Source organism: Polypterus senegalus, chromosome 11 (assembly GCF_016835505.1).
Source record: "Polypterus senegalus isolate Bchr_013 chromosome 11, ASM1683550v1, whole genome shotgun sequence".
Taxonomy (NCBI): Eukaryota; Metazoa; Chordata; class Cladistia; order Polypteriformes; family Polypteridae; genus Polypterus; species Polypterus senegalus.
The window spans coordinates 64,999,393-65,020,278 of NC_053164.1; the positions used below are offsets into that span (position 1 = coordinate 64,999,393).

Sequence of the window (20,886 nt, forward strand, 5' to 3'; positions counted from 1 at the left end):
ACTGATATTCATCAAATTCCAAATCCAAACCTGAACCGAGAGAGGCAGTAGATAATTTTTTAATTTTAGTAAAACTTATTCATATAGCCTAATAAAGATCATATTCAAACTAATGAATTAGACATACTGCACTCACATCTGTGCCCATGTTCTCACCAGAGACAGAAGAGGGCACATTTAATGGTTGCTGTGAAAAAAAAATCATGAAGGAAAAGCCTTCTTGTGTATTGTGTTGAGTGTGTGTGTGTGTGCGTGAGCGCATTTTAGTGAATGTGTGATCTAGACACAAAGATCTGGCAACTGCTACATCAATCAGGTCTCTAGCTGAAAAGAAATTTAAAATGTGCTGAAAGCTGAAGGAGGCTGTGTACCAATGTACCTCCTTACATTCTCAGTTTAGAGGCATGTCATCCAACTAAAAACTTCAGCTAAACACATGAGGCTTGCACTGCTGGTGGCCATGTTAAGATAATAAATAGTATGGCACACCATTTTTTTGAAATATTCTTTATTTAATCCTTGTTTTGAAGGCACAAGAAAGTCCTAGAATTTAATTGTATATAAAACTTCAGGGAATAGGATGGTCACTCCAGAAGCAACATACAGTAATTTCTTCTTTTAAAATAAAAATACCATTAAAAGAAAAGGTAAATCTAAATGAATGCTTCGGTATTATAACCCAGCCACAGGGGATGCACAAACCAGTGTGTTTCTTCATGCCAGTCCCAAGCCCGGATAAATGGGGAGGGTTATGTCAGGAAGGCCATCTGGTGTAAAATTTTGCCAAATCAATATATGGACAAAAATACAAATTTCCATACCGGATTGGTCATGCTCCGGATTAACAACGACCTGTTAGCCAACAGGGTGCTGGCGGAAATTGGGCTACTGCTGGCCGAAGAAGAAGAATAAGAAGCAGAAGAAGAGGGGGGAGACATGTCCGTAGGCAGTAGGAGAGGAGGATGGTATAGGTAGTGGAACTGAGGGTAGGAACTTTAAATGTTGGCGGTATGATTAGTAAGTAGAAAGAGTTAGCAGATATGATGAAGAGAAAGAAGGTTGATATATTGTGCGTTCAAGAGACTAAATGGCAGGGGAGTAAGGCCAGGTGGATCGGAGCTGGATTCAAATTGTTCTATCATGGTGTGGATAGAAGGAGAAATGGAGTAAGGGTTATTATGAAGGAACAGTATGTCAAGAGTGTTTTGGAGGTGAAAAGAGTGTAACAGCCGACCCCTTACCCAGCCGGCAGCTACACCTCCAATACCTGTGGCCTGAATAAATTACTGAGATTGAATCTTATATATCAAGCCATACCTCTAACAAATACAATTTTCCCCACAATCGACGGATTAAATATAGGCACACAAAAGCAGATATGTAAAATTAAGTAATTAATTATATTAAATGAAATAACAAAAAATACAACTTTCACACTTAAAAAAAATATATATGTACAGTATATCCCTCCACCAACACAACAACATGACACCATCATATATTTACACAACAAACCCTCCTTTGCCCCTGTAACATGTAACAAACAACAATGAATAACAATAATGAATGAACTACGGAATGAATGATCGTGAACTTGAGTCAGAGTATAAAACTGTCCTGAATGCGGATGACTGGTCAACAGATATGTGATGCTTTTGTATTTCCCGGAACAAATGGAACAACCTCACCGTGAATCCTCGGCTTGTGGTGGATGATGAAGTCCGACCCCGGGGTCTCTAGCAATGAGGGAATTGAAGCAAGTCCGGCGGAATGAAAAACAAACTAGTTACCAAAATCGCGATGTGGAAAACAGCAGGTAAAGATGAATAGTGGTCATGAAAATGAAAATCTCCATCTTTTCTCATCTTCTCTCCCCTTTCCTGTTCCCTCCTGATTGTTTATATACTGTAGTAATGAGCCAGCTGTAATTGTGATTGAAAACAGGTGCTTTCCATCTTGGGGCTGTGGACTCTTTACATCATCCACCCCCCCTGTATTTACGGGGATGACATTCACTGACGCACACATAAACAGCAAACGGGACGATGGACACAAAACAACTTAGTACTAACACTGACAACACTATTACTATGTAGCCCCGCTACAAGAGTGGCCGGGAGAGTAATGATTATGAATCTGGAAATTGGAGGTGTGATGATGAATGTTATTAATGCATATGCCCCACAAGTTGGGTGTGCAATGGATAAGAAAGAAAACTTTTGGAATGAGTTGGATGAAGTGATGAAGAGTGTACCCAAGGGACAGACAGTGGTGATTGGAGCGGATTTCAATGGACATGTTGGTGAAGGGAACAGATGAGACGAGGTGGTGATGGGTAGGTATGGTGTCAAGGAGAGGAATGAAGAAGGTCAGAGGATAGTGGATTTTGCCAAAAGGATCGACTTGGGATGTGGTAAATGTGGTGTATTTTAAGAAGAAGGAGGAACATAGGGTGACAAACAAGAGTGGAAGTAGATGCACACAGGTAGAATACATGCTATGCAGAAGAGTCAATCTGAAGGAGTTTGAAGACTTCAAAGTGGTGGCAGGGGAAAGTGTAGTTAAGCAGCATAGGATGGTTGTCTGTAGGATGACATTGGAGATCAAGAAGAGGAAGAGAGTGAGGGCAGAGCCAAGGATCAAATGGTGGAAGTTGAAAAAGGAAGACTGCAAGGTTGAGTTTAGGGAGAAGGAAAGACAGGCACTGGGTGGTAGTGAAGAGTTACCAGACAGTTGGGAAACTACAGCAGATGTAGTAAGGGTGATGCAAAAAGGGTGCTTGGCGTGACATTTTGGACAGAGGAAGGAGGAAAAAAAACCTGGTGGTGGAATGGAGATGTTATATGAGAGTATACAGAGGAACAGTATGGCAAAGAAGAAGTGGGATTGTCAGAGAGATGAAGAAAGTAGACAAGAGTACAAGGAGATAAGGCACAAGGTGAAGAGAGATGTGGTGAAGCTAAAGAAAAGGCTTATGATGAGTTGTATGAGAGGTTGGACACTAGGGAGGGAGAAAAGGACCTGTACCGATTGGCTAGACAGGGACTGAGCTGGAAAAGATGTGCAGCAGGTTAGGGTAATGAAGGATAAAGATGGAAACGTACTCACAAGTGAGGAGTGTGTGTTGAGCAGATGGAAAAAGTTACTTTAAGAGGCTGATGAATGAAGAGAATGACAGAGAGAAGAGGTTGGATGATGTGGAGATAGTAAATCAGGAAATGCAATTGATTAGCAAGGAGGAAGTAAGGACAGCTATGAACTTCCAGGGTTCCCTGGAACACATCTTATTAACCGAGAAAATACAGAGGGAAACGCACAAGAAATAAGGTGCAACATTGCCAGCCAGTTAAACACAAGACAACCAACCACATATATTTCAACAAAAGAACAGAAACCTCTATGATCGCTACGGAATGATCATAGTATCATTATCACACCAGCCGACAAAGGAGGCGCAACTTTCTTATTAGACAAGGAACAATACACCATAGCAATGGAGGAAATACTTTCTGACACTGACACCTATCAACAGCTGAATAACAACCCAACGAAAACCAGGCTTAACACAATAAACACCACTCTAAGCCCATATATATAGGGCTTTAAACTGCAGTTGGGTCTTTATCTAAATTTCATTCTACAAATTTCACCATCTTGACCACAGTTAATAAGTTTTTGATGACCACTATCAGGGCTGAGGTACTTCCAGAATCCACCTAAACACAGTTAGAGAGAAGGGTGTTTTCTCTTCTTTCTACCTGGAAAATAATTTACAACCACTGGGACTCCAGGCAAGGGTCTGAGCTACCTTGAAAGCTTGCATATTGTAATCTTTATTGTTAGCCAATAAAAGGTGTAATTTTGCTTGACTTCACACTGTGAGAGATTCCTAAAGGGTCAGGGGCAGACGTATTGGTTGACTAATTTCAATGGATAAGGGCACTGGTGTTATTAAAGAGTTCCACAGAGGTATAGAATATCTGATGAAAAATGCTGAAAAACTGGATATGGTAGGGATTTATTGTTTAAATCACATGTTCCATGAAAAGTGGAAACAGTGTCTTGAGACAGACACACAACAGTGGTCTCCATTTTAATTTAATAAAGTAAGGCAAAAGAATGTGCTCTAGTTACCTAGGAGGCACACACATTTCAATGAGCATGGGAAAGCTCATACTGGGGGTACTGAAACAGAGGCTCTGACAGGTGAACCTCAGATTCAGAATGCAGAATATCTTTTGGCTGCAGAACTGAAGACAAACTCTTTGTTTTTGCAGGTTACAGAGGTTTGCCAATCCTGTCTATATTCTTTTTGAACTTGGAAAATGATTATGACTACTGTATTTAGCTGATTGTAGTTTATGGGAGATGCAAAAAAGCATGGGCTTCTTGGGACACTGCTGTGTTCCATTTGTCTATGCATTTTCAAAAAAAGACATGCATTAAATGAAATCTGTTGACTATGGATATGAAACAGTAGCAGCGTTGTGTCTTATCTTCCTTTATAATTGGCATTTTTATACAGAAAAAATATCAACAGAACTTCAAGGTGACTGGGACAATAAGAGCTGCATTTCTGCAGTTTGCAGATGATGTTGATTGCTTGACTAAATTAACTTGTGATCCCAGAAACAAAATGGAGTGGTGAACAGCCAATTTTGATACAGCCTTAATGATGAATACCATCAAGGAGAGTATATCCAGGGAAAAAGGGCATTCTGTCTTTAGGCTATGATATACAGCTACAGGTCATAGTGGTGAATCAAGAGCAAAGTCATTGGATGTATATTTTAATTTAACAATTAACCAACATCTCAGTGATCAACTATGATGGCAAGCTCTGGGCAGTGACTAAAAGAATGCAATCGCATGTGCAGCAAAAATGACTTTCTTACACAGGGATGCTAGGCTCACTCTTCATGATACAGTAAGGAGCTCAGTTTTACAGGAGTAGGCCTACTGTTTACATGTAGTGTGAGCAGCCAGTTGAAATGTTTTGGGAAAACCATAAGGATACCCTCTGGGCACCTACTTTGAGGGGTATACCTGGTGGTTTTTAGTAGGAGAAGACCCAGGATATGCTAAAGGAGTCATAGCAGCCTGGTAGCGCTATTTTTGGTCTACTTATAGTGATAGTCTCATCTTATAGTGTAGATTACAAGGTTATATTAAGAGAAAGTAACAATTGTTCAGCCTAGAATAAATATTTAATACATGTTTAGTTAATCATTATGGCAGAATAATAGGAACAGCACACTTACCAGTTCCATTGTTATTGTTTACTTGTGTTACTCTGTAGGTCTTTTGTATACCTGTAAAAGATTAAATAAACACCTGTCTTGAAAATGTATGTTTCTACATGTATACTGTATACTAAATAGCATTAACCTCCTTAAAATGACTTATTGTCTCTCTATTATATAAAAAAATCCTGCGATGAGACAAGACTTTTCTGAAGAGATTTTTTCAAGTCCTGTGAGACTTTGACCATGAGATTTTTTCAAGTCATGCCTTCCTCTCAACCATATTCAGCCACGCATATGGTACTCTCACCTCTCATTCGTGTGAATGCTTTTGTCAGACACAGTTCCTACTCTCTCAGCTCTTATAAATTTTAACGTTTTCGTCACTTTAAGAAGATGTATTATGTCCAAATCTTATTGAAGAATTTCTTTACGATGGGTTATCAACAGAAAAAATGAGTACACGGACAATCCTAGCAAGGAGAAATGATGAAATCAAATGAATTAACACCAAATCGGTTACACGGCAAATTGGTAGTCTAGTCATTACATGATGACAAAAATACCTATTTGTAATTTAAACAAGCTATTCCATGGGTGGCAATGAGACCCGCTGGTTAGCTTTGCTCCAGGGTCACAACTGTCACATGTTTTTCTTGTATTTACACATAGGTTAGAGTTGATTTCTCTTAGCCTTTCCATTTCATTACTGGGACAGTGTCACTGACATGTAGCTCCTTATGTTCGAGAGAACCCCTCTCACCCGTTAAAGGCATGTATGCCTATAGCCTCTGATCATAGAGAGGCCAGCCCTGGTTTTTCTTGTTAAGCATTCTGAAACTGGCATCCAACAGCATAAAAACTCCAACTGTTAATAACAGTTTAATCAACTGAAAATTTTGGATGTAATTCTCGTAAACAAATATGTCTTCTTCATTAAGAATATTGAACTCACCATCTATTACTTCTCCCCTGCTGCTCTGCAATGTACCTGAAACAGATTACACAACCATCAAAATCTTTTCTCATCATGTTGTTCTGCCTCATTTCACAGAAAACATTATAAATTAACATGAATGATGATTAAAACAATATCAATAATACGAGAAACTACTATTATAAGAAAAGTAATGCGAGTAAGAAACTGTAGTCAGCTCACTACTGTAGGACATAGAAAGGCAAAGGCCCACCTAGGATTGCCTGTACTGAAAGAAAAAAATTATCCCTCATTACCGGAAAATACAGTTAGAAGGAGGAGATTCAATGCCCAGAGTCTCCATGCACTAATAAAGAAGAAGAAGAACGGGCAGTTAACTAGGTAGTCTGGTTTACCTGCCAAATTCCAAAGGCATGCAGGGTAACTTAACTGGCTTAGTGAAAGTGATCATGGGTCAATATGTGGTCTCAGTTTTGTGCCCTAAGCTGCTTAAATAGGCTTTGAGCCTCTGTGACTCTGAAGTGGATAAGCAGGTACAGAAAGTGAATGGAACTCATTTGTGTCCTTCATTTGTTGTGGCTGACTAATCCTGGGTGCCATTTTATAATTTTGCTAAAAATAAAAATAATCTTATAAATTGTTTTGAACTATCCAGTCATTGAAATAAGAAGAATGACATTTCCAATATTAAATTTCACTCCTGCAGCCTTGAACTGCAAAAATGGATATTAAAATAAATAGATGAATAATTATAGGAGTGTTTGGTTGATATTCTGTAAAAGTATCTCACATTTATCATCAGTTTTACAGAATTCTTCATTGTGATGGACAGCTGGGGCTCTTTTTCAGCTTGGAGGCCATCATAAAGGAAGGACAGGAGGTACAGATGTGCTATCCCCTAAATGGCATCCCCCCAGGGTTTTAGCAGCTCCTCAGATTCTCGCAGGGCTCCATGGGATTTGGAGTTTGTCGCAGCCCTGTTGGGTTCTGTGGGGCCACCAGGGGGAGCTGCTTTGGGCTTCCACCACACCTAGGAGTACTTCCATATAATAGAGATGGGCCACCTGAAGTGCTCCCAGGTGCATCATAAAAGGGACCACCTCAATTCAGTTGAAGAGCTAGAGGGAGAGGACAAAGCTTACTGAAGGAGGAGTGGAGGCAAGAGACAGATAGAGAGAGAGAAAGAAGAAGAGAAAGTGCTGTACTGTGCTGTGCTTATTGGTGCCATTTGTACTGGGCTGTGTACTGGGGAACAAAATAAAGGGTTCCACAGTGGAAAATAAACTGTGTGTGTTTCTGGACTTGTGCCTGGTGTCTGTTTGTGTTGGGGTTGGGCAGCTGGTGCGCCCCATGGTGGCCACATCATGTAATTGTGATTCAGCACTTGTTTCCATCTGTATCTTTCCTTACGTTTTGTAACCTGCTTAAATTGTGGAAACTAATATATTTTTCAGTCCACTACCAGTCAAAGAAATCAACAAGGCAGTATACCGGCAATATTATCATGGAGGTTATTAAACGTTATGTATGTTTTTATGTTGTGCTTCAATGGACCTTCTACAATTATGCAGGGGAAAACTGCTTAGAACTTAGTCAAATAAATCCCACAGATTCTAGAAAAATGTTGTGTTGAACACTAGTGGAAAAAAGTTACAAAATGTTTTTCTATACAGACCATTTACAGTAGAACTTCATTTCAAAATACAATTCAGTAATGTTGATGTTAAAATATAACAGACATTTAACACAGACACTTCAATCCAAATTATTCCCACTGCATATAGTGGATAATTTTCAATGGTTTAAATTACATCTGTACACACACAGATGTGTAAAGCACAGAGAATTTATTAATTTAGGTATGTTTACAAGCCTTAAATTTAATGCCGTTTGGCTTGCTCTTTCTCTCAGGGGTGGGGATCGATTTGTTCTTAACTTAATTTTTCTTTTTGTAAAAACTTGATTGCTTTGTATGGATTGTAATAAAATTAATAAAAAATAAATAAATAAATAACATCTGTAAATTGTTCTGGTAGGGAGAACATGGAAATTTTATTATACTACATATTGCGCAGATCAGCCATAATTTATTGAATAATTACAACAGACTTACATGTTAGCACAAGCAGGACCAATACAATTGTTTTCATTTTAAGAATCTGTAGAAAAAAAGACAACAAAGATAGCATTTGCCATTGAGCCGTACTTTCTGCCTTGTGACATTATAAATAATTATATAAGTACAGTATGTATTATATATTTATAAATATAAACTGCTCAAAAAAATTAAAGGAACACTTTGAAAACACTTCAGATCTCAATGGGAAAAAATTCATGCTGGATATCTATACTGATATGGACTGGGCAATGTGTTAGGAATGAAAGGATGCCACATCGTTTAATGGAAATGAAAATTATCAACCTACAGAGGACTGAATTCAAAGACACCCGGAAAATCAAAGTGAAAAAATGATGCTGTAGATTTGTCTATTTTTCCAAAATTTTATTCAGCAACTCAAAATGGTACTCAGTAGTTTGTATGCCCCCCATGTGCTTGTATGCATGCCTGACAACATTTGGACATGCTCCTAATGAGACGACGAATGGTGTCCTCGGGATCTCCTCCCAGATCTAGATCAGGACATCACTGAGCTTTTGGGCAGTCTGAGGTGCAACATAATGTCCCAGAGGTGTTCTATTGAATTTAGGTCAGGCGAGCATGGGGGACAGTCAATGGTATCAATTCCTTCATCCTCCAGGAACTGCCTGCATAGTCTCATCACATGAGGTCGGGCATTGTCATGCACCAGGAAGAACCCAGGACCCACTGCACCAGCTTTGGGTCTGACAATGGGTCCAAGGATTTCATCCTGAAACCTAAAGGCAGTCAAGGTGCCATTGTCTAGGCTGTAGAGGTCTGTGCATCCCTCCATGGATATGCCTCCCCAGGCTATCATTGACCCACCAGTAAACTAGTCATGCTGAACGATTTTAAAGGTAGCATAATGTTCTCCACGGCTTCTCCAAACCCTTTCATGTATGTCACATGTGCTCAGCGTGAACCTGCTGTCATCCGTGAAAAGCACAGGGCACCACTGGTGGACCTGCCAATTCTGGTATTCTATGGCAAATGCCAATTGAGCTCCACAGTGCCGGGCAATGAGCACAGGGACCACTAGAAGACGTCGGGCCCTCAGGCCACCCTCATGAAGTTTGTTTCTGATTGTTTGGTCAGAGACATTCACACCAGTGGCCTGCTGGAGATCATTTTGTAGGGCCCTGGCAGTGCTCATCCTGTTCCTCCTTGCCCAAAGGAACAGATACCAGTCCTGCTGATGAGTTAAGGACCTGCTACGGCCCTGTCCAGCTCTCCTAGAGTAACTACCTGTCTCCTGGAATCTCCTCCATGCCCTTGAGATTGTGCTGGGAGATTCAGCAAACTTTCAGGCAATGGCATGTATTGCTGTATGATGCAGCCCCTGCAGGGTCCGGGTATCACCTCAATCTACCAGTAGTGACACTGGTATTTGACTATAGCCAAATGCAAAACTAGTGAATAACCAGTCAGAAAAGACGAGTAGACCTCCACCAATGTCAGTGCCCTCCACCTGTTAAACCATTCCTGTTTTGGGGGTCATTTCATTGTTGCCCCTCTAGTGCACCTGTTGTTAATTTCATTAACACCAAAGCAGCTGAAACTGATTAACAACCCCTTCTGCTACTTAACTGACCAGATCAATAGCCCAGACGTTTCATTGATTTGAGGATTTTGATATCTATCTCTAATTGCAAGCAAAAGAGCTCAATGCTCAGGAGTTTTTAAATAAAATAACATACTATATTAATGTGCTGCTTTGCTTTTAAAATTGAAAGGCATGCATTATCTTTTATAGGGCAGTCACAAAATATGTCATGTCTTCTGAGGTTAAAAGATGATTTTTAGAAATGTCAGCTACATTAGTTACAAATAATAGTTTATTGCTTTGAATCCACAGCTCAATCCCTAATCATTGCAATGAAGTGAATATTGGAGGCCTGTTTTTCAGCCAAAACACGAATGCAGACACAAAAGAAAGTTTGTTTTTTTTCCCCAAAACATTTCTTCCTCAGGAAACATAAGGATCATATACATACAATATGAAACATTGTGTGTCTTTTTGTGCTTTCAAATTACCTCAGAGTATTCAAATTGCACTTTCACATATGCCCTCACAGCACTCATTTACATGAATTTACATTCTCTTATTTGGGGAAAAAGGCAAAACAGTTACAAGCAAAATAAAGCATCAATACAGTATATATAATTCACTAAGGCAAGACACCCATGGAAAGCATGCCAGAAGGGGCGTGGATTCACTAAGCCGCCAAAAAAGTAACACACCCATGGCGCACGCAGGAAGGAGCCATGCCCACCAACTCTAAGACCATTGGATACGACGACAACTCGCAGAACCACGGCCACCAACTCAGACGCGACGACACAGGAAAACCGGCGTCATTTATGTTCGCCTGTCGTAGAGTCCACATGCAACTCTGAGCCACATTGACTGTTCATAGAGGCATGTTTCTCGCGGAAATATATATGCAGCGTGTAAAACAGTTTGCGAGGGGTATCCCTTGGGATCCTTAAAACAATCCTTTAAAACTGAGGTTAAAACACAATGAAGGAAGCAGTCTTTAAAAACCAATAAGCCCTGTGCCTCTGTTTCATTACCGTCTCACCTGCTTCACAAATGCAGGCCCTGCAACAGTCAAGACGCTCTCTCAGCAGCTGACCTTCTCTGTGCCTGACTGGTTCACACAGAGGCAGTGCAAGAGAAATCCGCACACACACACAGGCAACGCCAGAGACAGACAGAGGCACACACACAGGCAACTGGTGGGCGGCTCTCTGTGAGTTTCTCTTGCGAGTGGGCACATGACCAGGCGGTGTGTATGCTTCAAAAACGAGGGTGGACGCGGCTTGTGACCAGGCACATGACCAGGCAGTGTGTATGCTTCGAGTGCAGGGTGGACGCGACAGGACCATCTAGGAAAAATCATGTCGCGGATGTGAATCGCTGTATGCGGCGTGTAGAACAGTTTGCGAGGGTGTCCCTGTGTCTTTCCAGAAGTGTTCTACCATCAATAAATAATTATGCGGTGTTTGTTATGCCACAGGTTCACTATTGTGTTGTATTTTGCTCTCTCCAGAGTTCCATCGTTTCATTCACTTACTGTTGTATTCTCACACCCACCCGTTTTAGACAACCATGTCTTTCCAGAAGTGTTTAGCATTCAATACATAATTATGCATGAGATTGAGCGTGTGTCTACCCAGCGCAGAGAGGCGTGAGTAAGCCATTGAACCCATTTCGTGCTGCAAACCGTGGAATTCCCACTAGGTGCGACTCATACGCTCTCACTGATTATGTCCCTACCCTTTGTACATACCCCCCTCCCACCTCGCTACTACCGTGGTCGGGTGTCTTGGTGGATTATATATAGAAAAGCAGCCAAAGCCGCACAGAGCAATGAAAACTCTACGTGAGTCACAGGTGCATCTGGACTGTGCAAAGACAACAAAGACTCAAGTGACGAATTGGAGGTGGGCACATGAGCAGGCAGTGCATACTGAACGAGAGATCAGCAGACTGGCATTTTTCAGATGGAGAGATGAGTGTGCAGACTTTACTAAAGAACATTCCAGGATATTTCATATGTCTGCCTGCAGCAACGGGCAATTAGAATAACATCACCAGTGTATCTGGGGCTATCTGCTTGAACCATATTCATCATTTTTTTAACACGTCAATTAACAATATCATAAAAAAAGACTTAATATTCAAAATAAGAAAATTCCAACATCATGATGAGCTCCTTGTTTAGTGGGTTTTTACAGACTTTTATATTACTTTTATATATATACTTTTCATTTTTATTACTATTTAATTTAATATTGTTTCTTTGTATCAGTATACTGCTGCTGGATTATGTGAATTTCCCCTTGGGATTAATAAAGTATCTATCTATCTATCTATCTATCTATCTATCTATCTATCTATCTATCTATCTATCTATCTATCTATCTATCTATCTATCTATCTATCTATCTATTATACATTTTCTTGTAACTCCACCCATCCAGTAATACATTTTTATTTACTGGGAGCCTAGTGTTTACTATTTAAGCTTTTTTTCCAACAAACCTATGTTCAAACTGTTTGTTATTATTATTGTTATTATTATTATATATCTCCAGTGTTGATATAAATATTGATAAAGTTAACTAAAAGCAGGTTATTTGGGAGCTGTTTTGCCTTTACACATAAAGGCTTCTGAAATAAACTAAAATAGCACTTCAAGGGACTAAAACTTTATTGTGTAATCAATGACTTCATTCAAAAGCTCTAAAATTGTGTTTTCAACCTTTTAGTACATTGAGGAAAAAATTATATTTTGCTTCTTTTTTTCAACTGAGTGCAATACTAGGAAAATTGCTTCTTGCTGGTCAGAAAAAGCCTGCAGCATTCAGGATTCCCAAGCAAGTCTCCCATTCCAAGTGCTCAGCAACTCTGACAACCCCAAGCAGCCAAAAGACATATTGAAAGTGGTAAGATCCTAAATCAAGAGGTGTGCTTTTTTGCTCCTTTTCTGTGTCATAAAACTGAGGCCACAGATAGACAGAGAACAAATGAACAGTAAAAAATAATAAAAGGAAATTCAATTAAACAAAGCGTAAAATCTGCTCACAAAGCTTTAGCTGGACTCTATAGAAATTAGTGCAGTAAGATAGGACCTGTTATCTACTATGTAAGGCTTCACTTGTGCAAGATGCTGAGAAGTGAATTCATACTTTTGTTCTTAGTTGTTTAGATTACTGTAATACACTAACAAGCCATGAAAAAACTCATCAATCAGTGTAGAATGCAGCAGCATGAATCTTAACTAGAAAACAAAAAATCTGAGCACATCTCGTCAGTTTTAGTGTTGTTACATTGGTTACCCATGTCATTTAGAACTGACTTTAAAATACTACTAGATAGATAGATAGATAGATAGATAGATAGATAGATAGATAGATAGATAGATAGATAGATAGATAGATAGATAGATAGATAGATACTTTATTAATCCCCAAGGGGAAATTCACATAATCCAGCAGTCGCATACTGATACAAAAAAATATTAAATTAAAGAATAATAAAAATGTAGGTAAAAACAGACAATAACTTTGAATAATGTTAACATTTACCCCCCTGGGTGGAACTGATAAGTCACTTAGTGTGGGGGAGGATCGATCTCCTCAGTCTGCCAGTGGAGCAGGACAGTGACAGCAGTCTGTCACTGAAGCTACTCCTCTGCCTGGAGATGATCCTGTTCAGTGGATGCAGTGGATGCAGTGGATTCTCCATTATTGACAGGAGTTTGCTTAGTGCCCATCGCTCTGCTACAGATGTTAAACTGTCCAGCTTCATTCCTACAATAGAGCCTGCCTTCCTAACAAGTTTGTCCAGGTGTAAGGCGTCTTTCATCTTTATGCTGCCTCCCCAGCACACCACTGCGTAGAAGTGGGCACTCGCCACAACCGTCAGGTAGAACATCTGCAGCATCTTATTGCAGATGTTGAAGGACGCCAGCCTTCTAAGAAAATATAGTCGGCCCTGACCTTTCTTACACCGAGCATCAATATTGGCAGTCCAGTCCAATTTATCATCCAGCTGCACTCCCAGATATTTATAGGTCTGCACCCTCTGCACACAGTCTCCTCTAATGATCACGGGGTCCATGAGGGGCCTGGGTCTCCTAAAATCCAACATCAGTTCCTTGGTCTTGCTGGTGTTCAGGTGTAAGTGGTTTGAGTCACACCATTTAACAAAGTCCTTGATTAGCTTCCTATACTCCTCCTCCTGCCCACTCCTGATGCAGCCCACGATAGCAGTGTATACTAATGGTATATAAAGCTTTAAATAATCTTTCTCCATCCTATATTTTGGAGTGACTGCCCTCCTAAACTGCAAGTCATAACTTTACATCTTCTAATAGCAGTCTCCTTATTATTGCAAGAGCTAAGAGCATCGGAAATCTGGAATACTTTACCAATAGCAATATGCCAGGCTAATACTGTGAAACATTTAAAAAAATCCTAAAAATTCACTTTTTTAATGTTGCTTTTTCATGGCTACATTTTAGTTGTGCTCCAAAGAAATTATACATGCAGAGAATTATCATATTCTTCAGCAATTTGCAATCTTTACTAATCTTGACTTTTTCCTGCTATATCTTCTGGTTATTCGGTGGTGGCCTGATCGATGCACAGTGCAGCCACCAGTGATGGTGGAATGAAGGTGGGTGCCCCAGCTATTGATAAGGCTGGCGGCATTGAATCCTCTGAGACGCAGCCTGGAAGCAATCAGGAATGATTCAAACACATTTATTTTAGGTAGAATGCCCATTGTTGCTGGAGTTTCCTTTTTCTAACCTCCCAACCATCTAACCTTTTCAGCGGACTCATCTTTAGAGGCTTACAATCTGATATACAGAAGGACACTACTTTTCTACTTATTATATATCTATGTTATGTAAGCTCATATTGGTTTATCTTTTTATTACTTTTTATTATTATTCTTAATTAATTTAGTTTGTTTTCCTTGTTTTGTAATTATTTCTTTGACATTTTGTAAAGCACATTGATCGATATTCTGTGTCCAAAAATGTGCTATAGAAATAAATGTTGCTGTATGTGATGTTAAAGGGATATTTTCTTGCATGTGGTTTTGCAGTGTTTCATAATGCACATTGATAATGTTCTGTTCATATGATTTTTACTTTTCTGTCCCTGGTCCTGACACCTATAATGGTTCTCCCTGCTTCTAATTTTCACATCAGCTATTTTCTTAAATAGTAACTCATTACTGTGGCTAATGAAATGCCCCGATTTTAATGAACATGCTTTTTCATTCTCAACCTGTTTAATTGTTTCCTTTTTCCTTAATCAGCAGCAAAAGAATAATGAGATGCAAAGCAAGCCAACAGATGACCAGCCAACTCAGGAGTCTCAAATTCAGTTCCTAGAAAGCCACTGTTTTCACAACAGCCTTTTATTACGAGGAGCGGACTCTTGCTGTTAATGAAGCACATCATTTAAAAAGCTGCTGATGTTTTATGAAACAGAGAAGATCAATATTCCTCAAACTTTCCCGTTTTTTCTGTTTAAATGTTTTATTGCAACATTTATTTTATGATGCAAACTTAGGTGCAAATGGGATCAGGATATATGGCCAATCTGTTGACTCCGTTTGCATCTCATTACTGCTTAGTTGCTAGAAACAATTTTAAGTTATGAATGTTAAAAAGCAGGTCAATTAAACTTAAGCTAAAAACAGTTACTTCCATTAGTAGCAGTAATTGATTATTAATTAAGATATTAATTAAGAAAGTGACTGGAATGAACTTCACAGCCCCAGAGGTTGTCCAGAATCTCAGTTTCACATATTTGTTCTAGAAAGGCACCGATCACAGACTTCACTCTATTATTACACTCTTCTTACTTGCACTTAATGTGCAACCATTTTGGCTTTTCAGTATTTTACTTTATTTTCACTTAATTATTCTTCATTTTTCCTACTCTCTTCATATACTGTACCTAACTACTTCTACAGAGCTGGTGACTATTGTTAATCTTTTCACAAAAATCCACTTTGCAACAAAAGAAATTTCAACTGCCTTTTCACCAGTGTGACTTGTGTTTTTGTATAGATCGGATGAACAGTTTAAAATGTTATTTTACTGTAAATCTCTCTCTCCATGATCTCATTCACAGGGGAACTGTATTTTAACATAAACACAAGGTGACATGCAAAACAGACTGTATACCTTAACAATTACATCATGTTTGTAATATTAATTAAACATAAAACATCCACTGTGTTTGATAACACTTTAGACTACAGTACACACTACAACAGTAATATTGTATTGTTGTCTAATAAAATCTTAACAAAGGTTTCTTTTGACCATAATCACACTTATAAAAATCAGTAAAGTGGTTTCTCGTCTTTCTACAGTGTGGCATACTATGAGCTTGCAATACGCTGGAAAAATTACTTGTGAATACGAAGGATTTGCATGTCTTATTAAGCATCAATAATGAATTTATACACTTATACTGAATTACACAATACTGAGATATATTATCAACTACTTAAGCCACCAAAGTGGAGTTATTTTAGAAAGCCACACTGCACTTTACTGATTTTTATAACCCTTTCAACTCCGTATTATTTTTGTCCATTTTCTGATACTTTGATTTAACTGCCTATAACTTCGCCATTCCTCACTCAATATTCATGTTCTAACCCTCGAAATAAAGGTCAGGCATTTCTCTTTCAGAAGTTTTACACCTGCAGAATTAGTAGTTATATTATACACATGTGTTTCAACAAAATAAGTTGTAAAATTCAGTAACTTGTTACCAAAAAAATGCACTTTGAATGTTAAACTTATTTCTGTAGGTTTTAGAATAATCTTCAGAATATTATAAAACTGTCAATGAATGTGTCAGGAACAACCAGAAAAACAAGCAACTATGAAATATCTGCAAATAATATTTCAAGTTGTACTGTTTTGAATCAGTACAAAAAACAGGATTCTTCTTCTTCACTTTTACTGTTTTAAAATAAGTATCCATAGCACACATATTCATTATTGGAAACTCCATGTATCATTTTGAAGGGCAGATTATACTGTGTATTCAAATTACAACACCAATAGTTACAAGATTTAAAAACAACTTTACTAAATAAATAAATAAGATGAATTTGAAAATATAGAAAGTAGAATGGGGTGTCATTTGAAAGCTGAAGCACCCTTCTTATTTAGTAGATAGTCTGCCCTTCAGATTGTACACAATTGAATCAGGACGTTTGAGAAAGCTTTAGAGGCTGAGGTCAGAATTTGCTGTGATACAGCAAATCACCATCTTTGAGAGAAAAAAGAAAAATATTACAACCGGGTATCAGGATATACAGCACGGTATTTTAATGGCACAGAACTATACATTAATTATAGCAATAAGAAAATTAATGATTTTATGCAGTTTTGATTTCTGCCAATGGGGTTAAAACAATGGGGATGAGATCAAAGAGCTAAGACCAAAATATTTTTTTTTAAGGTTTTATTACATAATAATAATAAAAATAATAATACATTTTATTTATATAGCACAATCCCCATGCTCAAAACCATCAACAATATGTGACTAATAGATGCATTACCTAATGTAGTATTACCCATTTTTCAGTAAAACAATCTGATAGTTATATTTTTGTATTACTTAGTTAACCTAAAAAATCCATTTAAGACTTATTAAAGTTATTCCTAGTAGCAGGTGCATTGTTTGCAAAACACGTTTTTCTTAGTTGGACTTTATTTTAGGAGCAAGAAAATTAACAAATGATCATGAACAAAAGACACGCAGATGATGTTATATCTGCACTAATAAACTTGAAGATATCAAGTGGTTTGTAGGAAACAGAATCTAAAGTTTAGAGTGTGGTAGTTAACATACATGTGCAGAACTGACAAAAACACTGACAGAATAGTTTGTTTCCATTTTACTTCTTCACTATACAGTAGCAAGGCTTATTTTTAACTTATGATATTTATTACAAGTTAACCAATATAGCTAATCTTTGATAACTAAATCTTAGTTATCAATCTAAATTGTAAGAAATTTATGCACAATTCATGTTCAATTACTGCTGCACTTAAGACACTAATATTTAATTGCAAGGAATGAAAATTAACATTGCCTGAAAATGCAGTATACTTTGTCTTCATATCATAGTCTACTTCTATGAAATAGCATATGTCACTGCAAGATTTTTTCACTTTAAAAATGAGTAACTTTCTTTGTGTTTAAAAATGTAACTGTTCTGCAACAAGTGGTGCAAACAGTTGGGTCTATTCTTGTTTGTAACCATACACATTAATTCATGGCTTGACTTTTCAACAATAATATTTTAGAACAAAATTAACATGTTTTATACTTTGGCAGTTTACTCATCAATATCACTTTTTATCATATTTACAATTCTTCTCCCCCAATATCTATACTAATAAAAGGCAAAGCCCTCACTGACTCACTGACTGACTCACTCACTCACTCACTGACTCACTTATCACTAATTCTCCAACTTCCCGTGTAGGTAGAAGGCTGAAATTTCGCAGGCCCATTCCTTACAGCTTACTTAAAAAAGTTAAGCGGGTTTCATTTCGAAATTCTACGCGTAACGGTCATAACGGTCAACAACGTCCGCCATATTGAACTTCCTTATTCATAGCCCTATCTTCACGAAATTTGGCAGGCGGCTTCCCTGCGCTAACCGAAACCAATGTACGTATTTTATTTCGGTGGTATGACGCCACTGTCAGCCGCCATATTGAACTTTCCAACATCACTAATTCTCCAACTTCCCGTGTAGGTAGAAAGATGAAATTTGGCAGGCTCATTCCTTACAGCTTACTTACAACAATTAAGCAGGTTTCATTTCGAAATTCTACGTGTAACGGTCATAACGGTCAACAACGTCCGCCATGTTGAACTTTCTTATTTACGGCCCCATCTTCACGAAATTTGGTAGGTGGCTTCCCTTAGCTAACCGAAACCAATGTACGTACTTATTTCGGTGGTATGACGCCACTGTCAGCCGCCATATTGAATTTTCCAACATCACTAATTCTCCAACTTCCCGTATAGGTAGAAGGCTGAAATTTGCAAGGCTAATTCCTTACAGCTTACTTACAAAAGTTAAGCAGGTTTCATTTCGAAATTCTATGCGTAATGGTCATAATGGTCAACAACGTCCGCCATGTTGAACTTTCTTATTTATGGCCCCATCTTCTCGAAATTTGGTAGGCGGCTTCCCTCCACTAACTGAAACCAATGTACGCATTCTTATTTCGTGGTATGATGCCACTGTCGGCCGCCATATTGAACTTTTCAACAGTCTTTGTTACTTATGGGCCCATCTTCAAGAAATTCTATCGATCAAAGAACTGTCACTTACCGAGTGGTTTCCATGCCTGGAGATACCACCTACCTTTTCCATTCTCTTTGTTACATATTGCACGGCCATATCAGGCTCACTCTTCATATCCGGAGGAACATTGTGTCTTATGTATTAAATGACTGGGACAGGTTCAAGGTGTGGACTGATGACGGTACAGGAGATAATTATACTACACAGGAGCACTAGAAGAGTGAAATGCTTAAGCCCTTCACCTATGGTTCTGCATGTGAGTTGATGGCTGCCGCAGAATTGTTCGGTTGTATAGCCAAATATTTTACACCTTTCGACAACCTCCAATGCCTCTTAAACATCTTAGATTCACAGGTGACGATTTCAGTAGTGGACACTTTGATGTTTATGAATGTTTAAACTCTCAAAAGCTGGATGTGATTTTATCGATGAAACTGGTTGTGTGCTTACAACGCTTGACAGATGCCGAATGTCACTTCAACACAACAAATCCTGCAAATACTGTCGTAATTGAAACAAACCATGAAACTCAAACCAATTATGACAGCAGCAATCCAAGCTGTGAGATTTGAGACAAGATTACTGTTCACATGGCCAACTGTAAGTTGCATGCTCAAGAGTAAGCTCAGCGCACAGCTTGGTCATGTTACAACCGGAGGGCCGAACTGACAACGTGGCACACAAAGAGATCCTTAACAAATAATTATTGGCATATTTTCCCTCAGTTTAAAAAGGTTTAATTTTCTTCTTAATAAAAATTTTAATGCAGTACTTCGCCGCTGCGAAGCGCGGGTATTTTGCTAGTGTTATCATAAAGGTGACAAATATAGACAACATGACAATTGAAAGTATCAGTAATTTTTTCACACAGCAGTATGCTATGTTTAGTAAAAAATTCTTGAGAAATATACCTGAGAGCCTTTAAGGAATTCTTTACTTTCACTGAACTTCAACAGATTACACAGGCTGAAGCTCATAAGTACAAAGACTGCATTTCTTATCATGTAAGCACATTTATTCCTAAGATATCTAAAAGCCTCCAAATAAATAAAAGAGTCTTTAGCTCTAACTACGTGTAAAGCACACTGTGAGATTTCTTATTATGACAGACTTCAATATTGAATACATGGAAGGTTTATATATCTTTCAGGCTACCAAAAAATTGTAAACTGCATGACAGGTATACATCTTAATTAGAACAAAAACTTCTAAAATATTATTCATAAGTGACAATTTAGTATTAGCAATAGAATAAAAATAATACACTAATAAGCCAAAAATGACTCAAACAAATGGTTATCTTGAATTGCAACTAATATAATAAAAATACAGGTTGTTAATATTGTTCATTTCTGTACATCTATCTCCTACCTTTACTGCTCTCTCAGAAATGTCATACGTTTTGCCTTCTTAGTTTAACTGCCTCATTTATTGAACCTTTTCTAATATTCGGTATGTACAATATTGAAAATGATGACTGAATCTAAGGTTTTTGAAAGTTTCATTTGCATTGAATTTGCATGACAGTTCTCTGCGGAACTCTAAGAAATTAACCCTTGTCATTGCTGTTTATAAACAGTAGCCTGTAACATGTGCTGGTATAAATGTGATTATTCCATATGATCCAAAACACTCATCCTGATTTCTACAAGCTGAATTGTTTTTCTTGCCCTTTAATATAATG

The 20,886-nt window shown here is 38.2% G+C and overlaps 1 protein-coding gene across 8 annotated transcripts in view; it reads right to left on the reverse strand.

Moving 5' to 3' along the window:
• Positions 1-20,654, reverse strand: part of LOC120539110 (macrophage mannose receptor 1-like) — a 98,403-nt gene extending 77,749 nt beyond the window's left edge. For 5 of the 8 annotated variants that reach the window (XM_039768873.1, XM_039768876.1, XM_039768875.1 and 2 more), the window contains exons 1-4: positions 20,574-20,654; positions 8,294-8,339; positions 6,199-6,234; positions 5,262-5,312 (exon numbers count right to left, since the gene is read on the reverse strand). In XM_039768873.1, the coding sequence (XP_039624807.1) occupies positions 5,262-5,312; positions 6,199-6,234; positions 8,294-8,330 (124 nt within the window). In that variant the 5' untranslated portion in view covers positions 8,331-8,339; positions 20,574-20,654. Of the gene's footprint in view, positions 1-5,261; positions 5,313-6,198; positions 6,235-8,293; positions 8,340-20,573 lie in introns of those variants that run through there. The other 3 variants (XM_039768874.1, XM_039768878.1, XM_039768879.1) reach the window with 3 other exon arrangements.
• Between the last annotated feature and the right edge of the window lie 232 nt (positions 20,655-20,886).